Below are 21,519 nucleotides of genomic sequence, written 5' to 3' on the forward strand. Positions count from 1 at the left end.
AGAGACTTATCTATTTGTCATTGCTTTTAACACTGATTTTATGAATATTTGTGTATTTTCCATCTGTTCAATGTCAGTAATACTTGTCAGATATTCAAGAAAAATTGAGAGACATTATATACTAAGAATAAGATGTTGTCCAAAAGGAGTTAAGCTCTGAAGTGCAAACCAATTTAATATTTTTTTCTTCTGTAACAATCAGTTTGTCGCTATTGAGAATGCACAATACATGTCCTATGACCTCAGGCTCTTAAAAGATACACATAGAACAAATAACAAAACGTTAAGAGTGGCTGGTACTTGAATGACTTTATTATCCTTATATGTTATTTGTTCTCCACATTTCCTATAATAAACAGGTACTGTTTATAATCTTTCAAATTATAAAAGTAATCATGATTATGTTTACCATAGACATTATATTTTATCACAATCTCTTGTTTTTATGCCTAAAATAGCTGGACAAATTTTACTGCATCTCAGTTCCTGGTTTCTCATCTTACATTTACATACACTTGTCTTATTCATGTGCTTTTTGGAATAGATAGTCAAAACATTTTCAGTGTACTAAGTGCAATGCATACCGTTAAGAATGATTAATAATGCACTGCTGAAACTTTCCACACCTTCTAGGATCTTACAATGATAGGATATGGCAAGAGACATGCCTCTCTTCCACTATCTATTTTTTTAAGGTTAAAAGTAATAACCATGCAAATGACTTAAACACAAAACAGGAAAATGTGACTTAATTTTATTTGTAAATGTTGAGATAATTTCTGAAAATCTATACTCCTTCAATATTAGGTTAGTCAAGAGGGGTAAAAATGATTAAATATGTAAGAATAGAGATAAAAAAAGCATGCAAAGGTAAAAAGCCTAACATTAGTTTTTCAGCTCAAATAAATATAAGGAGCTCTAAATCCTATTAGTTTTGACTTAAAAAAAAATTATTTGCAATTAAAATGCTGACAGACCAGACTATTTAGCAACAGTATTGCCACTATAGTATATAATAAGTCTGGAATTGTGAAAAACACAACAGCTGCTGTGTTCAGCCTTACACTGACCTTTATGTGATGAAAAAATGAAGGATTTTAAAATATGAGAATTGCAAACAGGACCAATTTTACATAGACAGAGAAGATGCTAGTTTTGAAACAAGAAGATAATAAATTTAAACGATTAGCAATGTTACCTGTATAAAACAATCTGTTAAGTATTTTTTCTGCCATTCTCTCCTCTCTGCCCCACTTCCTCCTCACCCTTGCTGTTTTAATAACAGTTGAGTTTAACAAGATACATCTGAATGTATCATAAGTTAACCCTTTTTCAGTTTTCATACATCATCCTTTACCTTGGTTGACCAGCTAAAAATTATGTAAGCTTTAAATTCATTTAAAGAAACTCTGAATCATGTCAGAACTGATTTTCAAATTAAAGAACCTTCAGTACATTATAAGCTGCTGTTATTTTATTACCCTAATCAATTCTGCATGGCCAGAAGTGGAAGGAAAATGAATGCTCTCTTTATTTGCAGTGGGTTTATCTCCTACAGCAGGCTCTGGAAACACAACTGCAACAATGAATTGAAAGCTATAGTTGTATTTCACATTGCCAATGCAGGAAATTGTAACTCCTTAATAAAGTTGGTGTGACAATAGGAAAAAATTTTTCTATGAAAAATTCACAAAATTAATAGTTAAATTTAAAATAAAGAGCATTTCTTCAATTATACCAGTATATTAAAATGACTTTAAATAATATTCAAATAAAGAAAAAGATGAAAAAACAATGGATGTGTTATTGAGTGCTTCATAGGTATTAAATAATTTATAAATATAAGACCAGAGATTTAGCTCAGTGGTGCTGTGACTGCCTGGCAATTGAAAGGTCCTGAGTTTGATTCCCAGGACAAAAAAATATATATAAATATACATACACATTTACTTTTAACTTAATAAAAACAATTTCACTAATGTCTCTTGTAGAAATGCACAACTAAATAGAACAGTAACTTTCAGGTACTGTTCAGTCTCACCAGCATCATCACTAGATTCTGCAAAATAGAAAAAAAAAAGTCTGCCAAAATTTTAATACATATGTTATCATTTATTATTGTCTCCATTTCAAGATGAGTAAACTGAGGCTCAGGGGATTAAGTCCCTGGCCCATTTACCTATTTTCTCAGACAATCTGGTTCCTCATCTGTTTTACTGAAGACTACATGACCAGAGCATAGGAACACTGAGCTTATGCAGACTGATTTCTCAGGAAACCCATAAAAAGAAGTTGACAGGCATTAATGACAGAAGGAATAAAATTTAAGCTGAGAGACCACAGAAAGGTCTGTCAGATGAAGACAGAGGTGAGTTCCATTGTTGGAGGATAGGAAAGCAGCATGCTTATGTGCAGTAGTCATACAGCATGCATGTATTAATGCTTTCAGACTTTTGATGAGTTTAAAGAACTATGTGTTGCTCTACCTAATCATTGTGTATCCTTCTGTAGTAAGAGTTTACTCGTGATTTCTGCAAATCTAGAATTTAGCACTAAACTTGTTTTTACACACAGAACAAATTTAATGTGAACACTACTATCATTTCTGAAGTATTCACTGAGAGACTGAACTAATACATGAGTGTAACTGTATGGTTACCTTGAGGTTATTTCTCATGGTCTCATTTTCCTAACTTCAATAAGGAACTTCGATTAAGTCAGTATTTTCAAATTATTTAACCAATATGTGACATCGAAACCAATTTAATGGATATTGTCAGCCTCTTTAATATAAAAAGAACAAGTATCAGGACTTTTTTATTCCATGTAACCTTTTAGTTATATAAAACAAATGATAAAAAACAAATCTCTTTTTGCTTCAAATTTTGCTAGTCATTCATCAAGCGATGTCTTGGTACCACCTCAGTTTTTAAATTCTGCAATTCTGGTATTTTTAAAAGGTGTTATCTTAAAAAAAAACAAGATATTTAAATACTTTCTGATAAGGTTTAGAGTTTGAGATCTTTCATGGCTTAAAAAATATATATAGGTAGTATGCAGTTTCTCAGCAAGTTAGATTTTATAAGTTCATTTATAGATTGAAAGTTAAAAAGCAAGGACACTACCCTGAACTCAACACTGTAAATTCTGTTATGAAAAGGGGAGTGCTTACCTTGGGAAGTTGGTCTAGACTTTAGCTTCTCCGCTCCTCTTCTGAGCCCTACCTTCCTACATCTAAAGGGCTTCAAAAAGACCTTCAGTGTCTATAAGCTTACCATATGACACTAACAATCTTTTACAATATGGTCTCAAATTACTCTCCTAGCCAGTTTGTATTAAAAACATATTAGCTAAAAGATTATGCTGCCTCTAGTAAACTATTTTTCTCTTTGTCAGAAACAAAAACAATCCACTAGTTACCACTTACATGAGTCTATTTCTGGGCTCTCAAGCCTGTTCACTTGATCTATTTGTCTTTTACTAATTATCATACTGTCTTGATCATTATAACTTCATAGTAAGTTTAAAGCTATATAATGTCCGTTTTCTGACTTTGTTCCTCTCTGTTAAGTATTGTGTTAGCTATTTTGGGTCTTCTATCTTTCCATGTTAACTTTCAAATCAGTCAATATCCACAAAATAACTTACTGAGAATGTGACTCAGATTGCATTGGTATTGTGTTTTTAGTTTCAGTCATGAACACACATCTCCAAAGAAGATACAAATATTGCCAACAGGTATATAAAAATACACAAAAATATAACTGCCAGGGTGCTTTATCTGTCTCATAATATAATTTAACACTTTAAATTTTGTATCAATTATTTGCACACATGATTTTTATCAGACCTGACAGAATCTAGTATTTTAAGGGCATGAGTTATATGTGATGATCTTAGTAAATCTCAAGCACTCCACAGTATTTGGGGTATATCTTATGAATACTCAATGGATTTTTATTCAATAAACCATGAAACTTATTGCAGACATATGGTAGATCTATCACGATAATGTAGGTATAAATAAAAAGACTACTGTTTCTTCTAAAATTTTGTTAAAAATATAAAATATGATAAGGGAAAAGAAAAAATAATGAGAAAATGAAAAAAATGGAAATAAAGTATTTGTAAATAGGGAAGTGAGGAGGGGGTGAAGGGAGGGCAGGGACAAGGGGAAAAATGATAACCAAGACCTGTCATGTAAAGATACAAGATCCCAATGATGAATACCTAAAATGTACCAATAAACTCCATGAAAGAAACGGAAAAAAACAAAAAAACAAAAAAAACCTTGATTTAAAAAAATATATATAAAATAGATTGTTTTACTTCAGATTTTTATACATGGGTAAGCTTAGTGTTCTCCATTCTGGAGAAGTTATGTTAGTTACTTTTCTCTCACTGCTGAGGCAAAATACCGTACACCCAAAGTTGGAGGGGAAGGGGTTTATTTTGCTTACAGTTCACAGGAGCTTCAGTACCTAACCAGCTAGCTCCAAGGCACGGATGGCAAAAAGCCATCGTTCAGGGGATACAACATGGTGCAGACAAGGTTGCAAAGGCAACAAGGGACCTCCACAGTGTCTCTCTGCCTCTTGTCTCCTCCAGACTGCTGGGGTTGGGGCAATGCTAAACTACTCACTCATGTGTGGTGGTTTAGTAATCACACACCCTTAAATCCAGCATCACACATTCCAGAGTCAGCCACCTCTGAAACTTTGTTGGGGGCGGGGATTGGCATCCAGACCCAAACCATAACAAGGAGCAAACCTGTTTTAAATTCAAAACCATAGCTCTATTTCAAAACTATCTTCCATAATCAATAATTACTACTAAACGTTAACAGAAGTGTTAAGAGAACTAGATAGGAACAGAAATAAATCTAAGAAAGGATATGATTTTAAACTTGCTGAACAGATGATTTCTTATGTCTCTGTTCTTTTCTGTGTATTTGGGTCATGTCTGGCAGAAATTTATGTTTCAGATATCTTTTGTGTTTCAGTAAGTAGCCATGGGTCTCTAAGGCAAAATCAGTAATGGAAAACTAGATGTTTTAAATCTCAGAAAAAGATTAAGTGCAATATTGAGGCCTACTGTCTTGAAGACAGTGTAAAAGAAACAACCAGCCATAAGAGAACTGGTAAAATTAACCTAGCCACAAACATAAGAGTACAAAGAAATATCTACTGAAGGCCAAATTAAGAGTCTAACAACAAAGCATAAAAGAAACTCAGTGTGTGTCCTACCGATTGTGAGTAAAGTGGGATTTAAACTGAATGCTATGGTTTGGATGTAGTTTCTTCTCCAAGGGTTCAAATGTTGGCGGCTTGGTCCCCAGCGTGACAGTGTCAGGTGGTGGAAAAGGCAAGTGAGAGGTCATTATGTCATTGGGAGGTACTGGGGGGGTGTCATTTTCATGAGACCCTGGCTAGCTATCATGAGAGGATTTTTATAAAACAACAAACCTGAGTCTTGAGTCTCCGGCTTCCTGTCTCCTTGTGATCTCTCCCCATTTCTCTAGCAGAACTAATGCAAGTGTCAGGTCCTTGAATCTGCAAAGCTATGGGCTAAATCCCTTTGTTTTATAAAGTATTCTGCTTCAGGTATTTCATTGCAGTAACATAAACAGTTTAATACACTGCACATTGAATTTAAAAGCAAGAATAACAAATTCTGATGAAGATTTTATTAAGAGTTCTGAGAGAGAAAGATGGGAGGAAGAGAAAGGAAAGCAAGGATAGAGGAAGGAGAAACACACACACATACACACACACACACACACACACACTCACACACACACACACAAATTCACTCTCGCTCTGGCTCTTTCCTATCTTTCTTCCTTGGATTTTCTAAGCTAGAAATGTGAAAAGTGACCCCTGAAAAGAGTGACTAGGGAAGTTCGTAGGATGGCTCAATGAGAATAAAGATCTAGCTTCTAAAGGGAAAAAAAAGTAGTTTTTTTCTTTGGGGATAAGAGATTAAGGTAAAGAAATATTATTTTTAAAACTGAGAGGAGAAAATAAGAATATGGCCCCTTTTTCTCAGTGAAATAGGAGATAAGATTATCTTGAAAAAGGGAGCATACTGTAAATAAAAACCAAAGACCTGAGATATGTGAGGATTTGAAATATCTTCTTTTAAAAATCTGATGAGTTCACAAAAGACAGCAATGAGGCATGGTTTAAATCAGGAAGCATGAATTTGTACTAAACCTAAGTCAATAAATTTCTGGTAAAAACAAAAACAAAAACAAACAAACCACTAACATAAACCAATATAGTCCATCCAAAGAAAGCTGGGCACTTATAAAGGGAGACTTTAGTATTTTTAAAGGCATACATTAAAATGCTAAGTCACAGTTTTTAAAAAGGAAGAAAATGAGAGCAGGATGCTGGCCCTGGGGGTCTTGATAAGAGTTGAGCAATTGGTACAAAATGTTTGAAAAGAAGAAGAGGGATAATTAAGAAGGAAAAAAAATAAAAAAAACAGAGAAAAGACCTTGATTGAGTCATGGAGACATGCTATCGACAGTTCTGTTGTTTCTTTTTATCCTCCTTAAAATTAATTTGAAGAGTTTCTATTTTAAAATGTCATATGCAGACAGTAAATTTTTTTATATTACTATGGTGAATTTAAAAAATACAACTAGCAGTACTTGAATCTATGTAAGGAGGTTCTTAGAAAAGCCCGGTGTCAAATTCAGATTGCAAGATTTTTTTTCTATATTGCCAAAACTAACTTTACTTGACCCTATTAGGGAGGTTCTTTTATTAGCAAGGCTTTTTACTGATAAAGGAAGACAAATGTATTAATGTTTTCAAATATTGCTTGGAAATGTGAAAGGAGAAAGAATACAAAAAAGATAATTTGGGAATTTTGGAACAGTTAATTCATGAAGAAAGGAAGTTACTCTCTCACTTCAAAATCTGATACATGCATAGTATCGAGAAGAAATGAACAATCAAGAGAGTACTTCACATGTTCTTTAATAGTTTTTATGCTATAATGTGTTGACTTCCCTGACACAGAAAAAGGTAGAAAAATATAAATACAACACTTCACATTCCTGTAAAATATTACAGAACGTTGCTTAGAAATATCTACTTCATTCATACTTCTGAAAAGATTTATAGTGGGAAAAAATAACTACAATTAAAGTAATGATTGGACACTAGGATAAATTTTAAACTGCACTATCAATGATTTGTTATGGGTTGATGACACTGCATTAAAATCACAAAATACAAAAATGTTGGAATACTTTATACTCATGATCTGCTTTAAACTACCTAAGCACCCTAGAAACAAATTTACAAGTATTGTACATCTGACAATCTAAATTTTAAAATCTGACTTTGGAAACAGAATGTAAAGAATACTATTTCTCTTCTAATAGCTGACCACTCAAGAACACAGAATTGAAATGCTGACAAAATGCTTTAATACTGCTTGAACTTTACAAAGTGATGGTAAAAATTTTTAACCTCTATAAGCATACTTTGAAGAATTTTAAACCAGTGAAGCACATAATCATTTGTAGCCATTATTGAAGGTACATTTAACAAAAAGCCAACTTAACATAAATGAAGTTACCACATAAGCCTTTAAGAAACCTTCAGAAAAAACATTAAAACAGGTGCATCTTAGGTGATTCAAGATTCGATTTATCATACAAATATAATCCAAAAGGAGAAAGAAAAAGAACAAAATATTTAAACTACAACAACATATATAAGACTGAAATTACAAAAGGAAATGTAAGTTATGCTATGTCAAAAGTAGAAATACAATAAAAATAGTTATAGAAAATGTTATCTGTCAATAATATAGGAACCATTTTGTAATGGTTTTTAGATGAAGCAGTAATTTCATAGTCTGGTTAAACAAAAGAATCAACACAAGACCTGTCAGCAAAAGAAGTATTCACATGATTCTAAACAGGATTGTATCTAGTTCACTTTTCAACAGGATATTGTTTTCAAATAGGAATATTTACTATAAAGAAGTATTGCTATTGAAAAAGGAAAAAACTCTTCCAGTTGTACACAATGTGGCTGACCCTGTACAAAGCAGAAATTTTTAAAACTATCTCTGCAAAGAGACACTGTAGTTGGCTCTGGTTTCTTTTTACAACTGACAAACTTCACCTAGTAAAATGTGACTCATCTGAGCTGCAGTACCTAATTAGTGCCTAGCCAGAGAGAGTAAAATCACTTCTAAATCCCTTTCCTCACCTCCTTCCAAGTTCAACTGATTAAACTTTTCTGGGTTGATATAAATTGTCCACATTGTTGGCTGGGACCTCCCCTAACAAAGACAACTATTTCATTAAATTTTATGAAGAAAGAGCCTTAAGGAGTTAAACTATTTTTCATATCTTTCCACATCTTAGAGTAAGACCGTTTTTATTCATTTATTTTTGTTTCAAAAATAATGTCCAAGTTTTATTCACCTATCTGTTAGAAAGACCATAATAGATTGTGCTTACAAATAAAGGTATTTTTCCTTTTCCTATTACTAGTGGTGTTTATAATACAACAGTCATCTACATAGTGAAACCTAAAATGGTTTTAGGAAAAATTCTAATTTGAGAATCTCTTGCAATATGGAATAGAAAATACCCATTCAATGCACATACGACAGCTAATTTCTAAAACATGGGCTCTGTAATCAGGCAGATCTATGTTTGAATTACTTTATACCACTTCAGAGCTGTCGTAATGCTTAACTTCTCAGAACTTCATTTTTTTTCCATCTACACAAAGGAGATGAAAACAGTAGCCACATTAAAACTGTGCGAGGATTACATGAGCACACATTTTAAATGCTTAGACAATGCCAGGCACAAGTAGTGTTCAATAAATATTAACTGCTATTATTAGTAGCAGTGTGGTGTTTTCTTATTTTAACATGCTCATACTGTTTCACATTGAAACTACACTGAGAATGTATGCCTGATAATGATTACTCTACAGCACTTAAAACCTGGATTAGCAAAGACCATTTAAGAATTTACATGAAATACATGTAATTATATGAAGAAAATTTATGTAACAGAAACTGCTATGACTACAATTTTTAAAAGAAGGTTGTAGTAAAATATAACCTGAAATGTAGTATCTTTAGGCACCATAACTGCAGGTAATTTACTGTATTTTTCATCTCTTTAAAATTATCTTAAAAATTCCACAATTGTTATATCCTATATTTATGCGTATAATTTTTAATGTATATAATTTTTTCCTGATTCCAAATTTCCTTAGGAATTTGGATTTATGGGGTAGGAAAAAGAGGAGAAAAATAATAAGAAATGTGTATTTTTAAAGCAAGGTATTATATAAATGACATTAGTTTTGTTATAGTAAACAAAATTACAATTTTGAATTACTAATTTAGCCTTAAAAAACTTAACAGTTGGGCTGGGGATTTAGCTCAATGTTTCTGCCTCCTGCCTTACAAGTGCAAGGTCCTGAGTTCTATTTCCAGTACCAAAAAACAAAAACCAAAAACTCAAGAGTTTCATACCACAAATACAGTATACATAGACATATCATTAGATTAACATTTTAGTTGGAGATCGAGCTGACACGTATTTGCCTATTTAAATAAATGTCACTTAAATCTTGTAGTACAAGACCATTAAATAAAAGAAATTTATACCAACAAAAATTTCTTGATAGGGCCAGGGATTTAGTTCAGTGGTTCCTGCACCTGCCTCGCAAGTTCAAGGACTGGAGTTCAATCCCCAGTACCAATAAATAAATGAATGAATGAATGAATGATAAATTTATTAGACACAAGTAACTTAGTAATTCTTTCTTTCCCCCTTGGTACCAGGGATCAAACTCTGGACCTCGAGCTTGCAAGGCAGGCGCAATATGACTGAGCTAAATCCCTGGCCCTCACAAGGTAATATATTAAAAGGCAGAAAATCTGTCTTTTGAGAAATAGTCACTCAAATAAAATATATGGCTCATTAAATCCTAAAATCAAAGTTTTTCTGTCATGCAATGGGTCTATTATTGGGGTTTTGATTTTGGATACTTAATACTTCAACGAAAACAAGACTGTGAAACTATACAGACAAATCTAAGTAAAAAGGCCAAATTTAAAAGAGTCAAAAGCAGTACAGTTCTTAAGATTTGATGATTGTACTTATGACCATTGTGCTTACAAAAATGTTCCTAAAGTAGCATTTCAGATATGATTTATTAAGTCTGTGTGGAGCTTCCAAATTGTACATTTAATAGCACTTTAGAAGGTCATGGTGCATGTGCATGGTGCAGACTACATTTGAGGGATTATCACTAGCATCTGGACATATGAATTGGTAAGTAATTAAAGAAGCAAGGAGGATGGTCAGGGGAAGGGGATGCAAAAAGAATTAAGATGTGCTATCTATAACTCCCCTCAAGGAGTTCCTACCAACTCCCCACAATGACTGTAATCACTGTGTTCTGCAAACATGTATTGATGATAATAAAAATGTAAAAATAATGAAGACATCAAATTATGATATAAATTAAATATTTTTGTTATTCTTGATAAATTACAAGAAACAGAGTTATATTCAGCACACCTATGGGCCTACAGATGTTCACAGGGCCTTATCAAGTGATAACTTATTAAGGAACAAGACTAGACTAAACTGAAATAAGCAGTGGGAGTACAGTATGGACCAGTCTTAAAATATCCTTTATTTAGCATCTTTACAATGGAATAAGTGTTAAAAGCAGCATGTCTGCTATTCCCAGAAAGATATTTAATTTTTAAAGTACATATATGCTATTATTAAGGAACTATATTATTAATGGTTCTTTCCATTGGTAATTAGAAAAGCAGCTGGCAGGCAAAAAGGAGAATGGCAATGTAAAACTGTATGGTTCTGAAAATTTTACACATATAAATCACTGTCCCTTACTCATACAAATAAAACATGCACACTAATTTTACCTTTCTAAAAGAAAAGAATCAGTAGCATATGAGAATAAGCACAGCTTTCCTTACTTCAAGTAAATGGCATAAATATGACAGGCACGTGGAAAGCAAGAAACCATGGTCTGAAATTGGGTACATGTTTACACAGTGCACTCCAAAAGCTAATAACCTTAATGTCCAGTCTCCACAAGGAATACGAGAATGCTAACCCAGAACTTCCCATATTGACATCTTTGAAAGTATTTAAATCCAAAAATAACAGGATGTATTGTCTTTTGCATCTCCCTATCCCACACTTCACCCTTATCTCCCTCTATCTCTTGATCCTTTTCCCACTGGAGAGAGTTCTATCTCCCTATTTCCTATTACCTATCTTTTATTTTGCCCTTTAATTATAATTTGGGTTTTTCATATAAAAGAAATCATGCTATATTTAAGTGTGTATGTCTGATTTACTTCACTTAACATTATGGTCTCTAGGTGCATCCATTTGCCTACAAATGATTCAAATTTATCTTTATTTATGGTCGTACTTACACAGTGGTAGGACTCCACTGTGTGTAAAGATCCATTATCCCTTCTCTGTTGATGGAGGGTTACTTCCAAGATTTAACTATTGTGAACTGTGCTGCTATAAACATGTAGGGTAGGCATGTATCACTGTAGTAACTAACATCTTTACCTCTTTCAGAAAGACACCTACAAGTGGAACAATTGGGTCAAATGGAATTTCTAGTTTCAGTTTTTTGAGGAATCTTCATATTGATTTCACAATGGCCCTCCCAGTTTACATAGAGAGCCCCCAGCTCACCACCCCACTCCTGGCAGGTTCACTAACATTCGATACTAGACTTCTTGATGATAGCCATTCTTTCTCTGATAAGATGGAATCTCAGTGTTGTTTTAATTTGTATTTGTTTAATGGCCAATGATGTTAAGCATTTCTTCATGTATTTATTGGTCATTTGTACTACTTCTTCCATGAAGTGCCTATTCATTTCAACTGCCAATTTTTAATTGGGTCTTTTATTTCGAGAGGATATAATTTTTTTGAGTTCTTCATATATCCTAGGTATTAGTTGTCTGCATGTTATAAACACATTGCTACATTATCTGTGTGATTTGCAGAGAACTATAATTCTATATAAAATAGAAAAAGTATCTACTCTTTGATAACGATATTCAATAAATTTAGAAAAGTACCTCAAGGGATAGTATATAATTTAAAAGTTTAGGAGTGGAGATTTAGCTCAGTGGCACTGCACCTGCCTCCCAAGCCCAAGGTCCTGAGTTTGAGCCCCAGTGCCCCCCAAAAGTTTAGAAATCCATCGTACCCTGATATAAAATATTTTAATGATGAAGATAATTTTCACTGCCTCAATTCTAGCAAGAAAATTAAAACAAATGGATATTTTTCTGCATAAAAAAGCTAGACAGGACTTTTCTCTATATAATATGAAACTCTTGAGATAGGAAGATTTTTATTTAGATGTATGTGAAGGCAAAAAGTGAAACAGAAAAAATGCTTTTCAGATTATATTTCAAAAAAATTCTTACATTTGAAGATCACAACATTATCACTAATTTTAAACTTTTCTCTGTAACTAAACTACTTGTTATTTACCTCTGTAACTCCATGCATTGCCCTTTGACATTTTATAAATAAATGACCTGAAACTCACCAAGATATGCTGCAGGTCACATGCACTCTAAATAGTTGAGATGTGAACCCAGTCCATCTCTTTTCCAACCTCGTATTACTCTCGTCTACCACACAGAGCATATTTCAACTTTCTATATAATTTACTTTTTTTTCTACAATGCAATACCTCAGATTATAAAAACTCCATCAATTTAATTTAAGTTTATAGAAAAAAGAACTATTATTACTTAAAGATACAAAGTGCTTGGAGATATAAATCCTACTTTGGAAAGGTCAAAAATGAACATATTAAAAAGAAAGTAACATAACAACATAATGTACTTTCATTATGTTCCAACCCCAATCTATAATTGTTTTTCAATTTTAATAAAGATTCTATTATAAAAACCAGATTCGAATTTTTAAATATATTTTATCTCAGAGCTAAATTCTATTAACTATCGAAGTTGATTCTTTGAATTTCCTTTGGGTAGATTTGAAAGTTGTCTTGGTTATATTCCTATAAAGGCTATATATTTCCTAAATCACAATATATAGGTTAGAAAGAAAATTTTTCTAACAGACGAATAATTCTAAGAAATGATGAATTAAACTAAATATTTAACAAATTATATCTACATAAGGTATATAAAAAACACAGAATTTAAATCTTCTCTACTACTCAAGTGTTATTTTCACTACTCTAAGCATAGGGTAGTTTACTTATTCTAAGACTAATTATCTACCTACAATGATCTTGTGTCTTCTACTCACATTATACATAAATACCAGAATAAAAAGTTTATATTATTAGTATATCCCATATCCTTCTGAATTTTATAACATTATGACCTATGACACACTAGTTTATTACAAAAGTAAGAGCTAATATTTCAACTGCTGGGTTAATGATATTAAAATATTCTCTATTAATTTTTTTAAAAGCTTTGTAAAGAATATTTTATTCTTTAGCTTAACTCTCAGATTTTTACTAGGTAAATGACCTTTTTCTCTAAAATAGTACAAATAAAAATATAAAGTGTTATTTAAACAAAAGGTATGAAGTTGGTGACTTTTGAAAGGCATTTTTATGTCTGGCACCCCACTGTACTTTGATTAATTGTCTCAGTTATGATTTAGTTTCTTATTACATATGGTATATCGTAGCATGTTGTGTAAGAGCATGAGGCCCACACACCACCTAACTTAGAAAATGACTTGGTTGTTTAAATGACTTTGTTGTAGTACGCGTAATTTACAAAAGTTAGTTTTTCAATCCTACAAATTATAACAATGATCTGAAACATTTGTCTATTTTTAGAAGTTAGTAAGCATTTTCCTTTTTCTGTGAATGTGATATAGAAACATATAAATATATATATATATATATCATAAACATTACGAAATTTCACCTGGAAAAAAGGAATGCTTTCAAAAAGATCCTTAAAGAATACACAGCCATGATTTATTAAAGTATATATTTAAATGTATTATATGACTGTCATGAAAATTACCTTAGATTACATAACTAAATAGGTAACTATGCACTAATTCCGATTCTATTATCAAGAATGCTCTGTAAGAAATCTCCTTTGCTGAAAATTGTTACTTGACAAAAATACTACCAGTGGAAAGATTTAGGAAAACATGTCTAGGACAACCAAGTAAACAACTTCTTTGAATAGGTAATAATGACAAATAAATCAGTTCAATTGAAGACACAAATGTTTGGTTTAAACACTTTTTTTTAAAAAAAAAAAGTAGGGCTGGGGATTTAGCTCAGTGGTTCTGTTGCCTGCCTCGCAAGAGCAAGGTCCTGAGTTCAATCCTCAGTACCAAAAAAAAAAAAAAAAAAAAAGTACAGTATTGACTATTATTAGTGGGATTGTTAATGGCAAAAAATTACAACTAGTCCTAAAGTATAGTATTCAAGTAGAAATTAAAGGATAAAAAGACGTTTACTCTATTTTGCCTTCCAGGCAAAATGTAGGAACAACTTAAAATATCCTGAATTTGGTCCCAGACTAGAAGATCACCTGGAAATTTGTGAGCCTTACCTTTCCCACCAGCAAAGAGGAAATCTAAAATGCAAAACTGCAGCCACTAAAGAAAACAGCCATACCACAGTTTTAATTTTCAACCTTTTAGTAGTTTACCAACCACTTATTACAGATTTGTTCTATAGCACTGTAGGAAACAGTAAAAGAATTCTTTTCCAGACTTTTACCTCTAACAGTAAAAAGGCAAATCAAACCACAATAAAGTTCAGTAAAGCATATTTTTGTAAGCTCTCATGCTTGTTGCACAAATGCTAGAATACTGAATTTAGGTGTTAAGTGGTATAAGTTTTACCTGAAAACAATTTCAATATTGAAATTAAATTCAGAAATCTAAACCAAATGTCACATAAAATCCCAGAGGTCAAATGAGTAGTTAAAATATTAAAAAGTCCTTTTTTATGAGTCAGTTATATGCTTCAAATTTAAGAGAACTTTAAATAATAATTCATTTTCATTTTATATTTTTCATAAATCTTCACAATACATAAAACTTAGACATTCAATTTCCAATATTATTAGAGTCAATTAAATGTACTTATTTAATGTACTGTGGCAAGATACTCCTTGGAAAGACTGTTCTGCTCATTTAGTAAAAAGGCACAATTCTAATGGCTGTTGTACTTAAAAATAAATGCATATATATAGTTTTGATATATCATCTATGGGCTTTAAATTGCTCAATGCAGAAAATGGGAGAAATAAAACAAAAATTTAAAACACTGTAATCCCCAGCCCTCCTGCTCAAAGATTTCTAATACAAATGGTTATGAAGTAAGACCACCTGCCTCAGCTAGTGTCATGCATTTGTAGTTTCAGAAAATCTTCCATAAGAAGACTTACATGAGTTTCTATACATACGAATTCACAATTATTACTGCTCCAAGTGTAGTACACTAGAAAAATCTTACCTTAGCTCACTAAAATAAGTGAACCAAATAAGACATTTCATCTTGTAGTAGTTGGATAATGACCCATCATGTATACTCTAGCTTCTCACAAAACACAGCTTACAGAAGGATGAAAAAGTATAATAAGTTAGTGGCACAGTCACTGTCAAGTAGATGACGTGCACTTAAATCCTCACTGGCACTTGTGACTATATATGACTTGGAGAAGCACTTTAAAAGGAAATATCTATTCATGTTCAGTTAGCCATGTCAAGACACAAGCCATCTTCATTGTGGGTGTTTCAGCATACAAAATTTGTTGAGAGCTACATCAAGTACTATGGCTTGGAAAAGACTGAATAGTGAACTATATCTTATTTTAAAAAAATACAATATTAACCCAACTTTATATATTCTATTTAAGGACACATAATTTTAAAATGTCAATTTGTTAAATTTGACTTTGGTTACATACAGTGTATATTTATTTTAAAATTCTAAAAAGTTAATTTTTACCATCAAATTTTGTTAATAACTAAAAATTTTGTAAAATAGGTAAAACAATTGTTCTTGTTCTGACCACTTATGGAAATCATCTATGGAGACTGCATATAAATGCCCATCCCCATCCTGTCTCTATCTTCTTCATGAACATTTCAGTGAAAAGCCTCTAGCTGGTAAGCAACATAGGTGTCTGTGAGGAACGCTAGAGCACATGAGAGAGTGCATCCATGTGGGGGTCCTCATCTGAGAGCACACACTAAGGGCAGTGGGAACAAGTTTTCTTTCAGAGACAGTTTTGCACAACACTGAAATGATTTTCCGAATCTATAAAGACACAGAAATATAGATATAAAATTGTGTATGAATGTATACACATATATGTGAATACATCAGATCTTTATTTCTAAATAATGTTTTCCATTAAAAGGAATATGGCTTCTTTGGAGAAATAAATAGCTGATTTCAAGAGCAGGTGACTAAGCAAAAGTGCAAGTCAAGCCTAGAACACCTTCAATAAAGAATTACTGAAGATTGGTGAAATCAAGTCCAAAAGACAACTGACACTTATGGCTTCCATTAGTCAAACTTAGGATATTTTAACATCAAAATAAATTAATGATAATAACTACAATAATTCATTGCCTAGAATAAAAAAATGAAAGTCTGATCAGGAATAGGATATTTACATGGTTTCAAGGCTCTTCTCCATAATCACTCATTATCTCGAAAGAAGCAAGTGGAGATGTCTAGCAAACAACTCAGTAAAGTGATTAAATTTAACATCACAGTTTCTAATTAAAATTATGTGTTAAATGCACACTGTATTACATATTACTAAAGGTCCATAAAATGAGTACTAATCTCACAAGAGTATAATAAAACAAAGTAAGAGGTATTCTATAAAACAACTGATCTGTAATTTTCAAAAGCAGCAAGGTAATGAAAGTTATAAGAAAACAAAGAAACTTCCCAGATTTGGGAAAAAGGAAACATGAGAATTAAGTCCATTATACAATTTCTATACTGGATCCTTTTGCCATAAAAGTATTAATGGAACAAATGACAAAACTTGAATGAAATCTAAAGATTTAATGGCAATAATGTATTGTGTTAATATTCTGATTTTTTTAAATATTTAAAATATGTAGGAGGGTGAAAAAATTACCATGATAGTCAAAACAAAGTCACGACAATCATATTTCAGAAAGATTACTTGGGAAGTAGTACAGTACAGGATGTTTGCTATCTAAATATGCCACATTATTTATCAAATATTAAATATACACTCAAACATAACAACATCTTTGTAAAGTTTTATATACCTGCTTTTTATTTCTAAAATGTGTACACTATAAAACATTCAGACATGAAAATTAAAATACAACGTTATACAGAATGAAGTTGACATAACTGTCACTTTGTGTGGCACTCAACTTGGAGGTCTCTAGTGAAAAGAAGTGATCAGAGGGAAATGAGTCTGTAAGAACTATTTAGATAGCTTCTAAAACAGAAGAGAGAGAAACAGTGCGACAAAGAATCATGGCAAAAGTAGTAGGGAATGGAAAGTAAGAATAAAGTGAAAAAATATTTAAGCAAGAAAACTTTTATAGGACTCAGGAGTGATTTACTTTGTGAGAAAAGGAAAGGATTCCAAGTATTTTGCTTGAAAGAGTAAATGGAAGCAAAAGTGGAAGAAAAAAGTAAGAGGTGAGGTGGAAAAAGAAAAAAAGTACATTGCTTTTACAAGTTTATAGTGGTCATTAAGAATGTGATTTTTACAATGCTATAAAAAGTAAGAAGGAAAAAACCTAACGCATGGTAACAGGTAGCTACGAATTAGCTGTACTGAGCACAAGCACAGTGCCCTGCCCACATGGCAGCTTAGTCAAATACCTCTGAAGCGGAGCCTATGGGAGAGTTTCTATGTGCTGTGTATCCCTTGTCTGGCCAATTATGATGGAACATAAAATAACTGCCCAAATTTATGAAGAACAGATAAGATCAGGAAAGTACTATCAATGTCATACTTCCTGGGATATGGATAGAAGAGTCATTCTGCTTTTAGGTAAACTGTTGCTAAATCAGAAGACTTTTGCCCTCAAAAAGTCCACGGGGTTGGGGGGGGGGCTTGTTACTAGAAAGATAAATTCCTGCCCAAACATGAGCATTGTATGAGTACACATGGCATTTAATTTCCTTATTACACGGAATTTGAACAAAAATTTTAACAGTTAAAGTTTAAAGTGAAGTCCACACTACAACATATACATAATTTTCATTCTTATTTTAAAAGAACAACTTATCAGCCGACCATCATGTCTTCACTCAAATGTATTTAATATATCTGTCACATGAGTTAAAGCATGAAAAGCCAAAGTACTCATTCATAAACCTTAAAGAAATAAACAATAATCTTAAACTACAGATCACCATAATTTAAAGTGTTGATAGTCAAAAGAAATAATCTGAGAGTTTGTCTTAGGGAATAAATTATTGAATGGCCTTATCAAAATTATACCCTTTCTATTTAGCTAAAAAAAAAAATCAGAAATAGAATTTAGGATACAAGAAATAGTCTTTGTTTTGTTTTTTAAGGAACAGACCTAATAAAACTTTCATAGTTTACCATTATATTTTAAGACAAATTATCTATAAAATAAAATGGACTTTACTGGAGAGCCTGTAGGCAAACATAATTTCTTATGATTTAGCATAGTATTTTCTTGCTATTTCCTATTTTTTCTGTGTAGCAGAGAGAGACCCTTTTTTTGGTTACTAGAACACTGTTTACTCTGCTATAGTAACATAGATAATAGTCCATAGAGGAGATTTATATCATTTAGTTACAAATCCATATTTTAAGAGCATTAAAATCACCACAATATATTTTAGCATGAATTAGATTAAAATGTTCATCTTTCATAATCAGATTCTTTTTCAGTTGTGATATGGAAAAGCTATCAAATGAAAGGAAACAATCCTATTTTAAATAGTCCTCTCCCCTTTACCTTAGAAGATGAAGAATCACACTCCTGACATATCCATCCATAGCCTGTTTGTTTAGGAGACTTTTTCAAAGGAGGATCCAAGCAGCCAAAATGGTAGCAAAGTCTGCATTCATCACACCTGCAGGGTAAACAGACTTATGGTATATCTAAATAATATAAGAACAATCTATTTCAAAGATAAAAATAAAAACTACTGTACATTTCAATTTACACTGGTAATTCTATCCTTTGCTCACAATATTAAATTAATATTTATGATGAAAACAATTTTAACCTGAAATAAATGTTTTAGAAATAAAGCAACAATAGAATTCAAACAACTCTTATTTGAAACATTCTGATAGAAATGTTAAGAGCATAAAAATGAATGCATGTGTATAATCATGTGCTCAAAACTAATCACAATTTCAATATTGAACATAAAGAATTAATCATGTCTATTAGATAGTATAAAATATTTCCTAGCATATGTAACTCAATGGTTATGAATTCAGTCCAATACATACTTATCTTTAAAATTTTAAAATTCTACAGACTTCTACTAGGCTACAGTAAATGCTAGCCAAATTATGTTTCATTTGTCTCTTTTTTCAAATGATGGTAGACTGCAGATGAACTTTCTATTGTTTATAGCATGCCAACGCAATCTACAGCAAATAAAAGGAATTTTTACATTAAATAACAGAATACTTAATGTACAAAATGGTAAAAATTATGTCAGTTTCAGTGTATTTGACTTTTCAAAGTACCTCCTACTAGACTGCAAAACTTGTAATGTTTTGATAGTGTCTTGCCACCTACGATGTACAAAATCTAAGAAAACTACCATACCTATTCTTCGTTTCAGACAATCTCATCCTGCTGACAATGAAGAAAAATGTGTATTATTTCAGTGTTTTATAAAAGAATTTTGCATCAATTGGAATAACAAGACCAAAATTTAACAACACATAACAGAGATGTATTCATCTTACAGAATGAGTTATACTCCTCATTTTCTTTGGGCTTTTCATTCAAAAATAATAATTTCTCAACCAATCTGTCAGATTCTCTTTATTGTTTATCTCTTACTGATTTAAAACTCAGAAGAGGTCTAAAACTATGGAACCAAGGGAAAAATTTAGAAAACACATATTACTAGAATAAGTGCAAAATTGCTACTAAATAACTTTTAAGAAAATAGTAGCTATTCTTAAACACCACACAACTGACTTTTAAGAAATCATCACAATAAAGTAATCTATAAATCTATATTTTCAGTAAAAATTTCATTATCATGATGTAAAAAATCAATCTCTCAAAGTCCCACTTGGAAATTAAGAGGTTCAGGAAAGTTAAAGAACTTAGCTAAGTTATTCAGATCCAATGAAATTTAAAACAATTAGGTCACAAACTTGTGCATTTTTTCTCTATAATTTATTCTTTATGGATTAAAAAGTGTACAGATCTTTTCACAACATTTTAGACTCAAGAAATAAAAGTAAAATGTTTATTATAATTTTAGCTATAGAAATACATAAAATCAAATAGCACTAATGACTTTATTTCAATAAGCCAATATTTCAAACCACTCAAAAGTATGTTTAAAAGTAGTGTTCAATACCTGTTGTTCTAGCATTAAGAAAAAAATGATGATACATAGATAAACTTGAAATATAAAACAAGGAGAACAAATGGCAAGGTTATACAAATTCATGTTCTTTCTCTACAGAACTTATTTAACTTTCAATAAAGATTTCAATTATGTTAAACACAGAAGTATAAGAGTGTATGTATTTCTGAGTTTATGAGAAGGTTCAGATTTCTAGATAGCTGAGTGCTTACTGTTTCAAGCATGAAAATAACACTTCAGTAATCCCTGACAGAAAATTTAAATGATGAAACAAGGAATGTATTAAATATAGTTTATCTTTGTCATATTAGGGTCAACAGTATGAATTATAGATGCTGCAATATATCTGTGTCAGCCTCAATATATCTGAGGTGAATATTGTTAGTTTTGTGTTTTGTTTCAATTCTTATATTCAACTTTTCCCAGGTCTTCAGGATTTTTACTTGCTTGAAAACTATCGGCCCACTTCCTAATACTTGTCAGAGTTATTTGTTTAAGCATAATTTTCCCAACAACAACTTATTGTGAATTCAGAAACCAGCCATGAAAACTATTAATGAAGAAAACTGACAATGAAAAAAAACATGAAAATGATAACTTGTACTGAGTCATGCAATTGTCAGTTGTTAACTACAGTTTATGTTCCATATCATTCAGATTGCTGATATTCCTACCTCTTGACAAGAGAAGAGTTGTAATCAAATTGTTACCTATTTACCTTATAACTTTGTGATAATTATGATTAATTAATTCTAGTATATTACTCATGGAAAACACTGCGATGAATATTAAAGTTAATCATAATTCATTATCACTTTCATTTACATTGGTGATTTTTGTTTTTATGGTTATAAATTTCCACCTA

At 31.7% G+C, this 21,519-nt stretch overlaps 1 protein-coding gene across 4 annotated transcripts in view; it reads right to left on the minus strand.

The window, feature by feature from the left end:
• Positions 1-21,519, minus strand: part of Phf14 (PHD finger protein 14) — a 278,273-nt gene that overhangs the window by 135,708 nt on the left and 121,046 nt on the right. For all 4 annotated transcript variants that reach the window (XM_010610531.2, XM_010610529.3, XM_033758255.1 and 1 more), the window contains one exon: positions 19,043-19,160. In XM_010610531.2, the coding sequence (XP_010608833.1) occupies positions 19,043-19,160 (118 nt within the window). The remainder of the gene's footprint in view (positions 1-19,042; positions 19,161-21,519) is intronic.

Source organism: Fukomys damarensis, unplaced genomic scaffold, assembly GCF_012274545.1.
Source record: "Fukomys damarensis isolate Sample0158 unplaced genomic scaffold, DMR_v1.0_HiC HiC_scaffold_4, whole genome shotgun sequence".
NCBI lineage: Eukaryota > Metazoa > Chordata > Mammalia > Rodentia > Bathyergidae > Fukomys > Fukomys damarensis.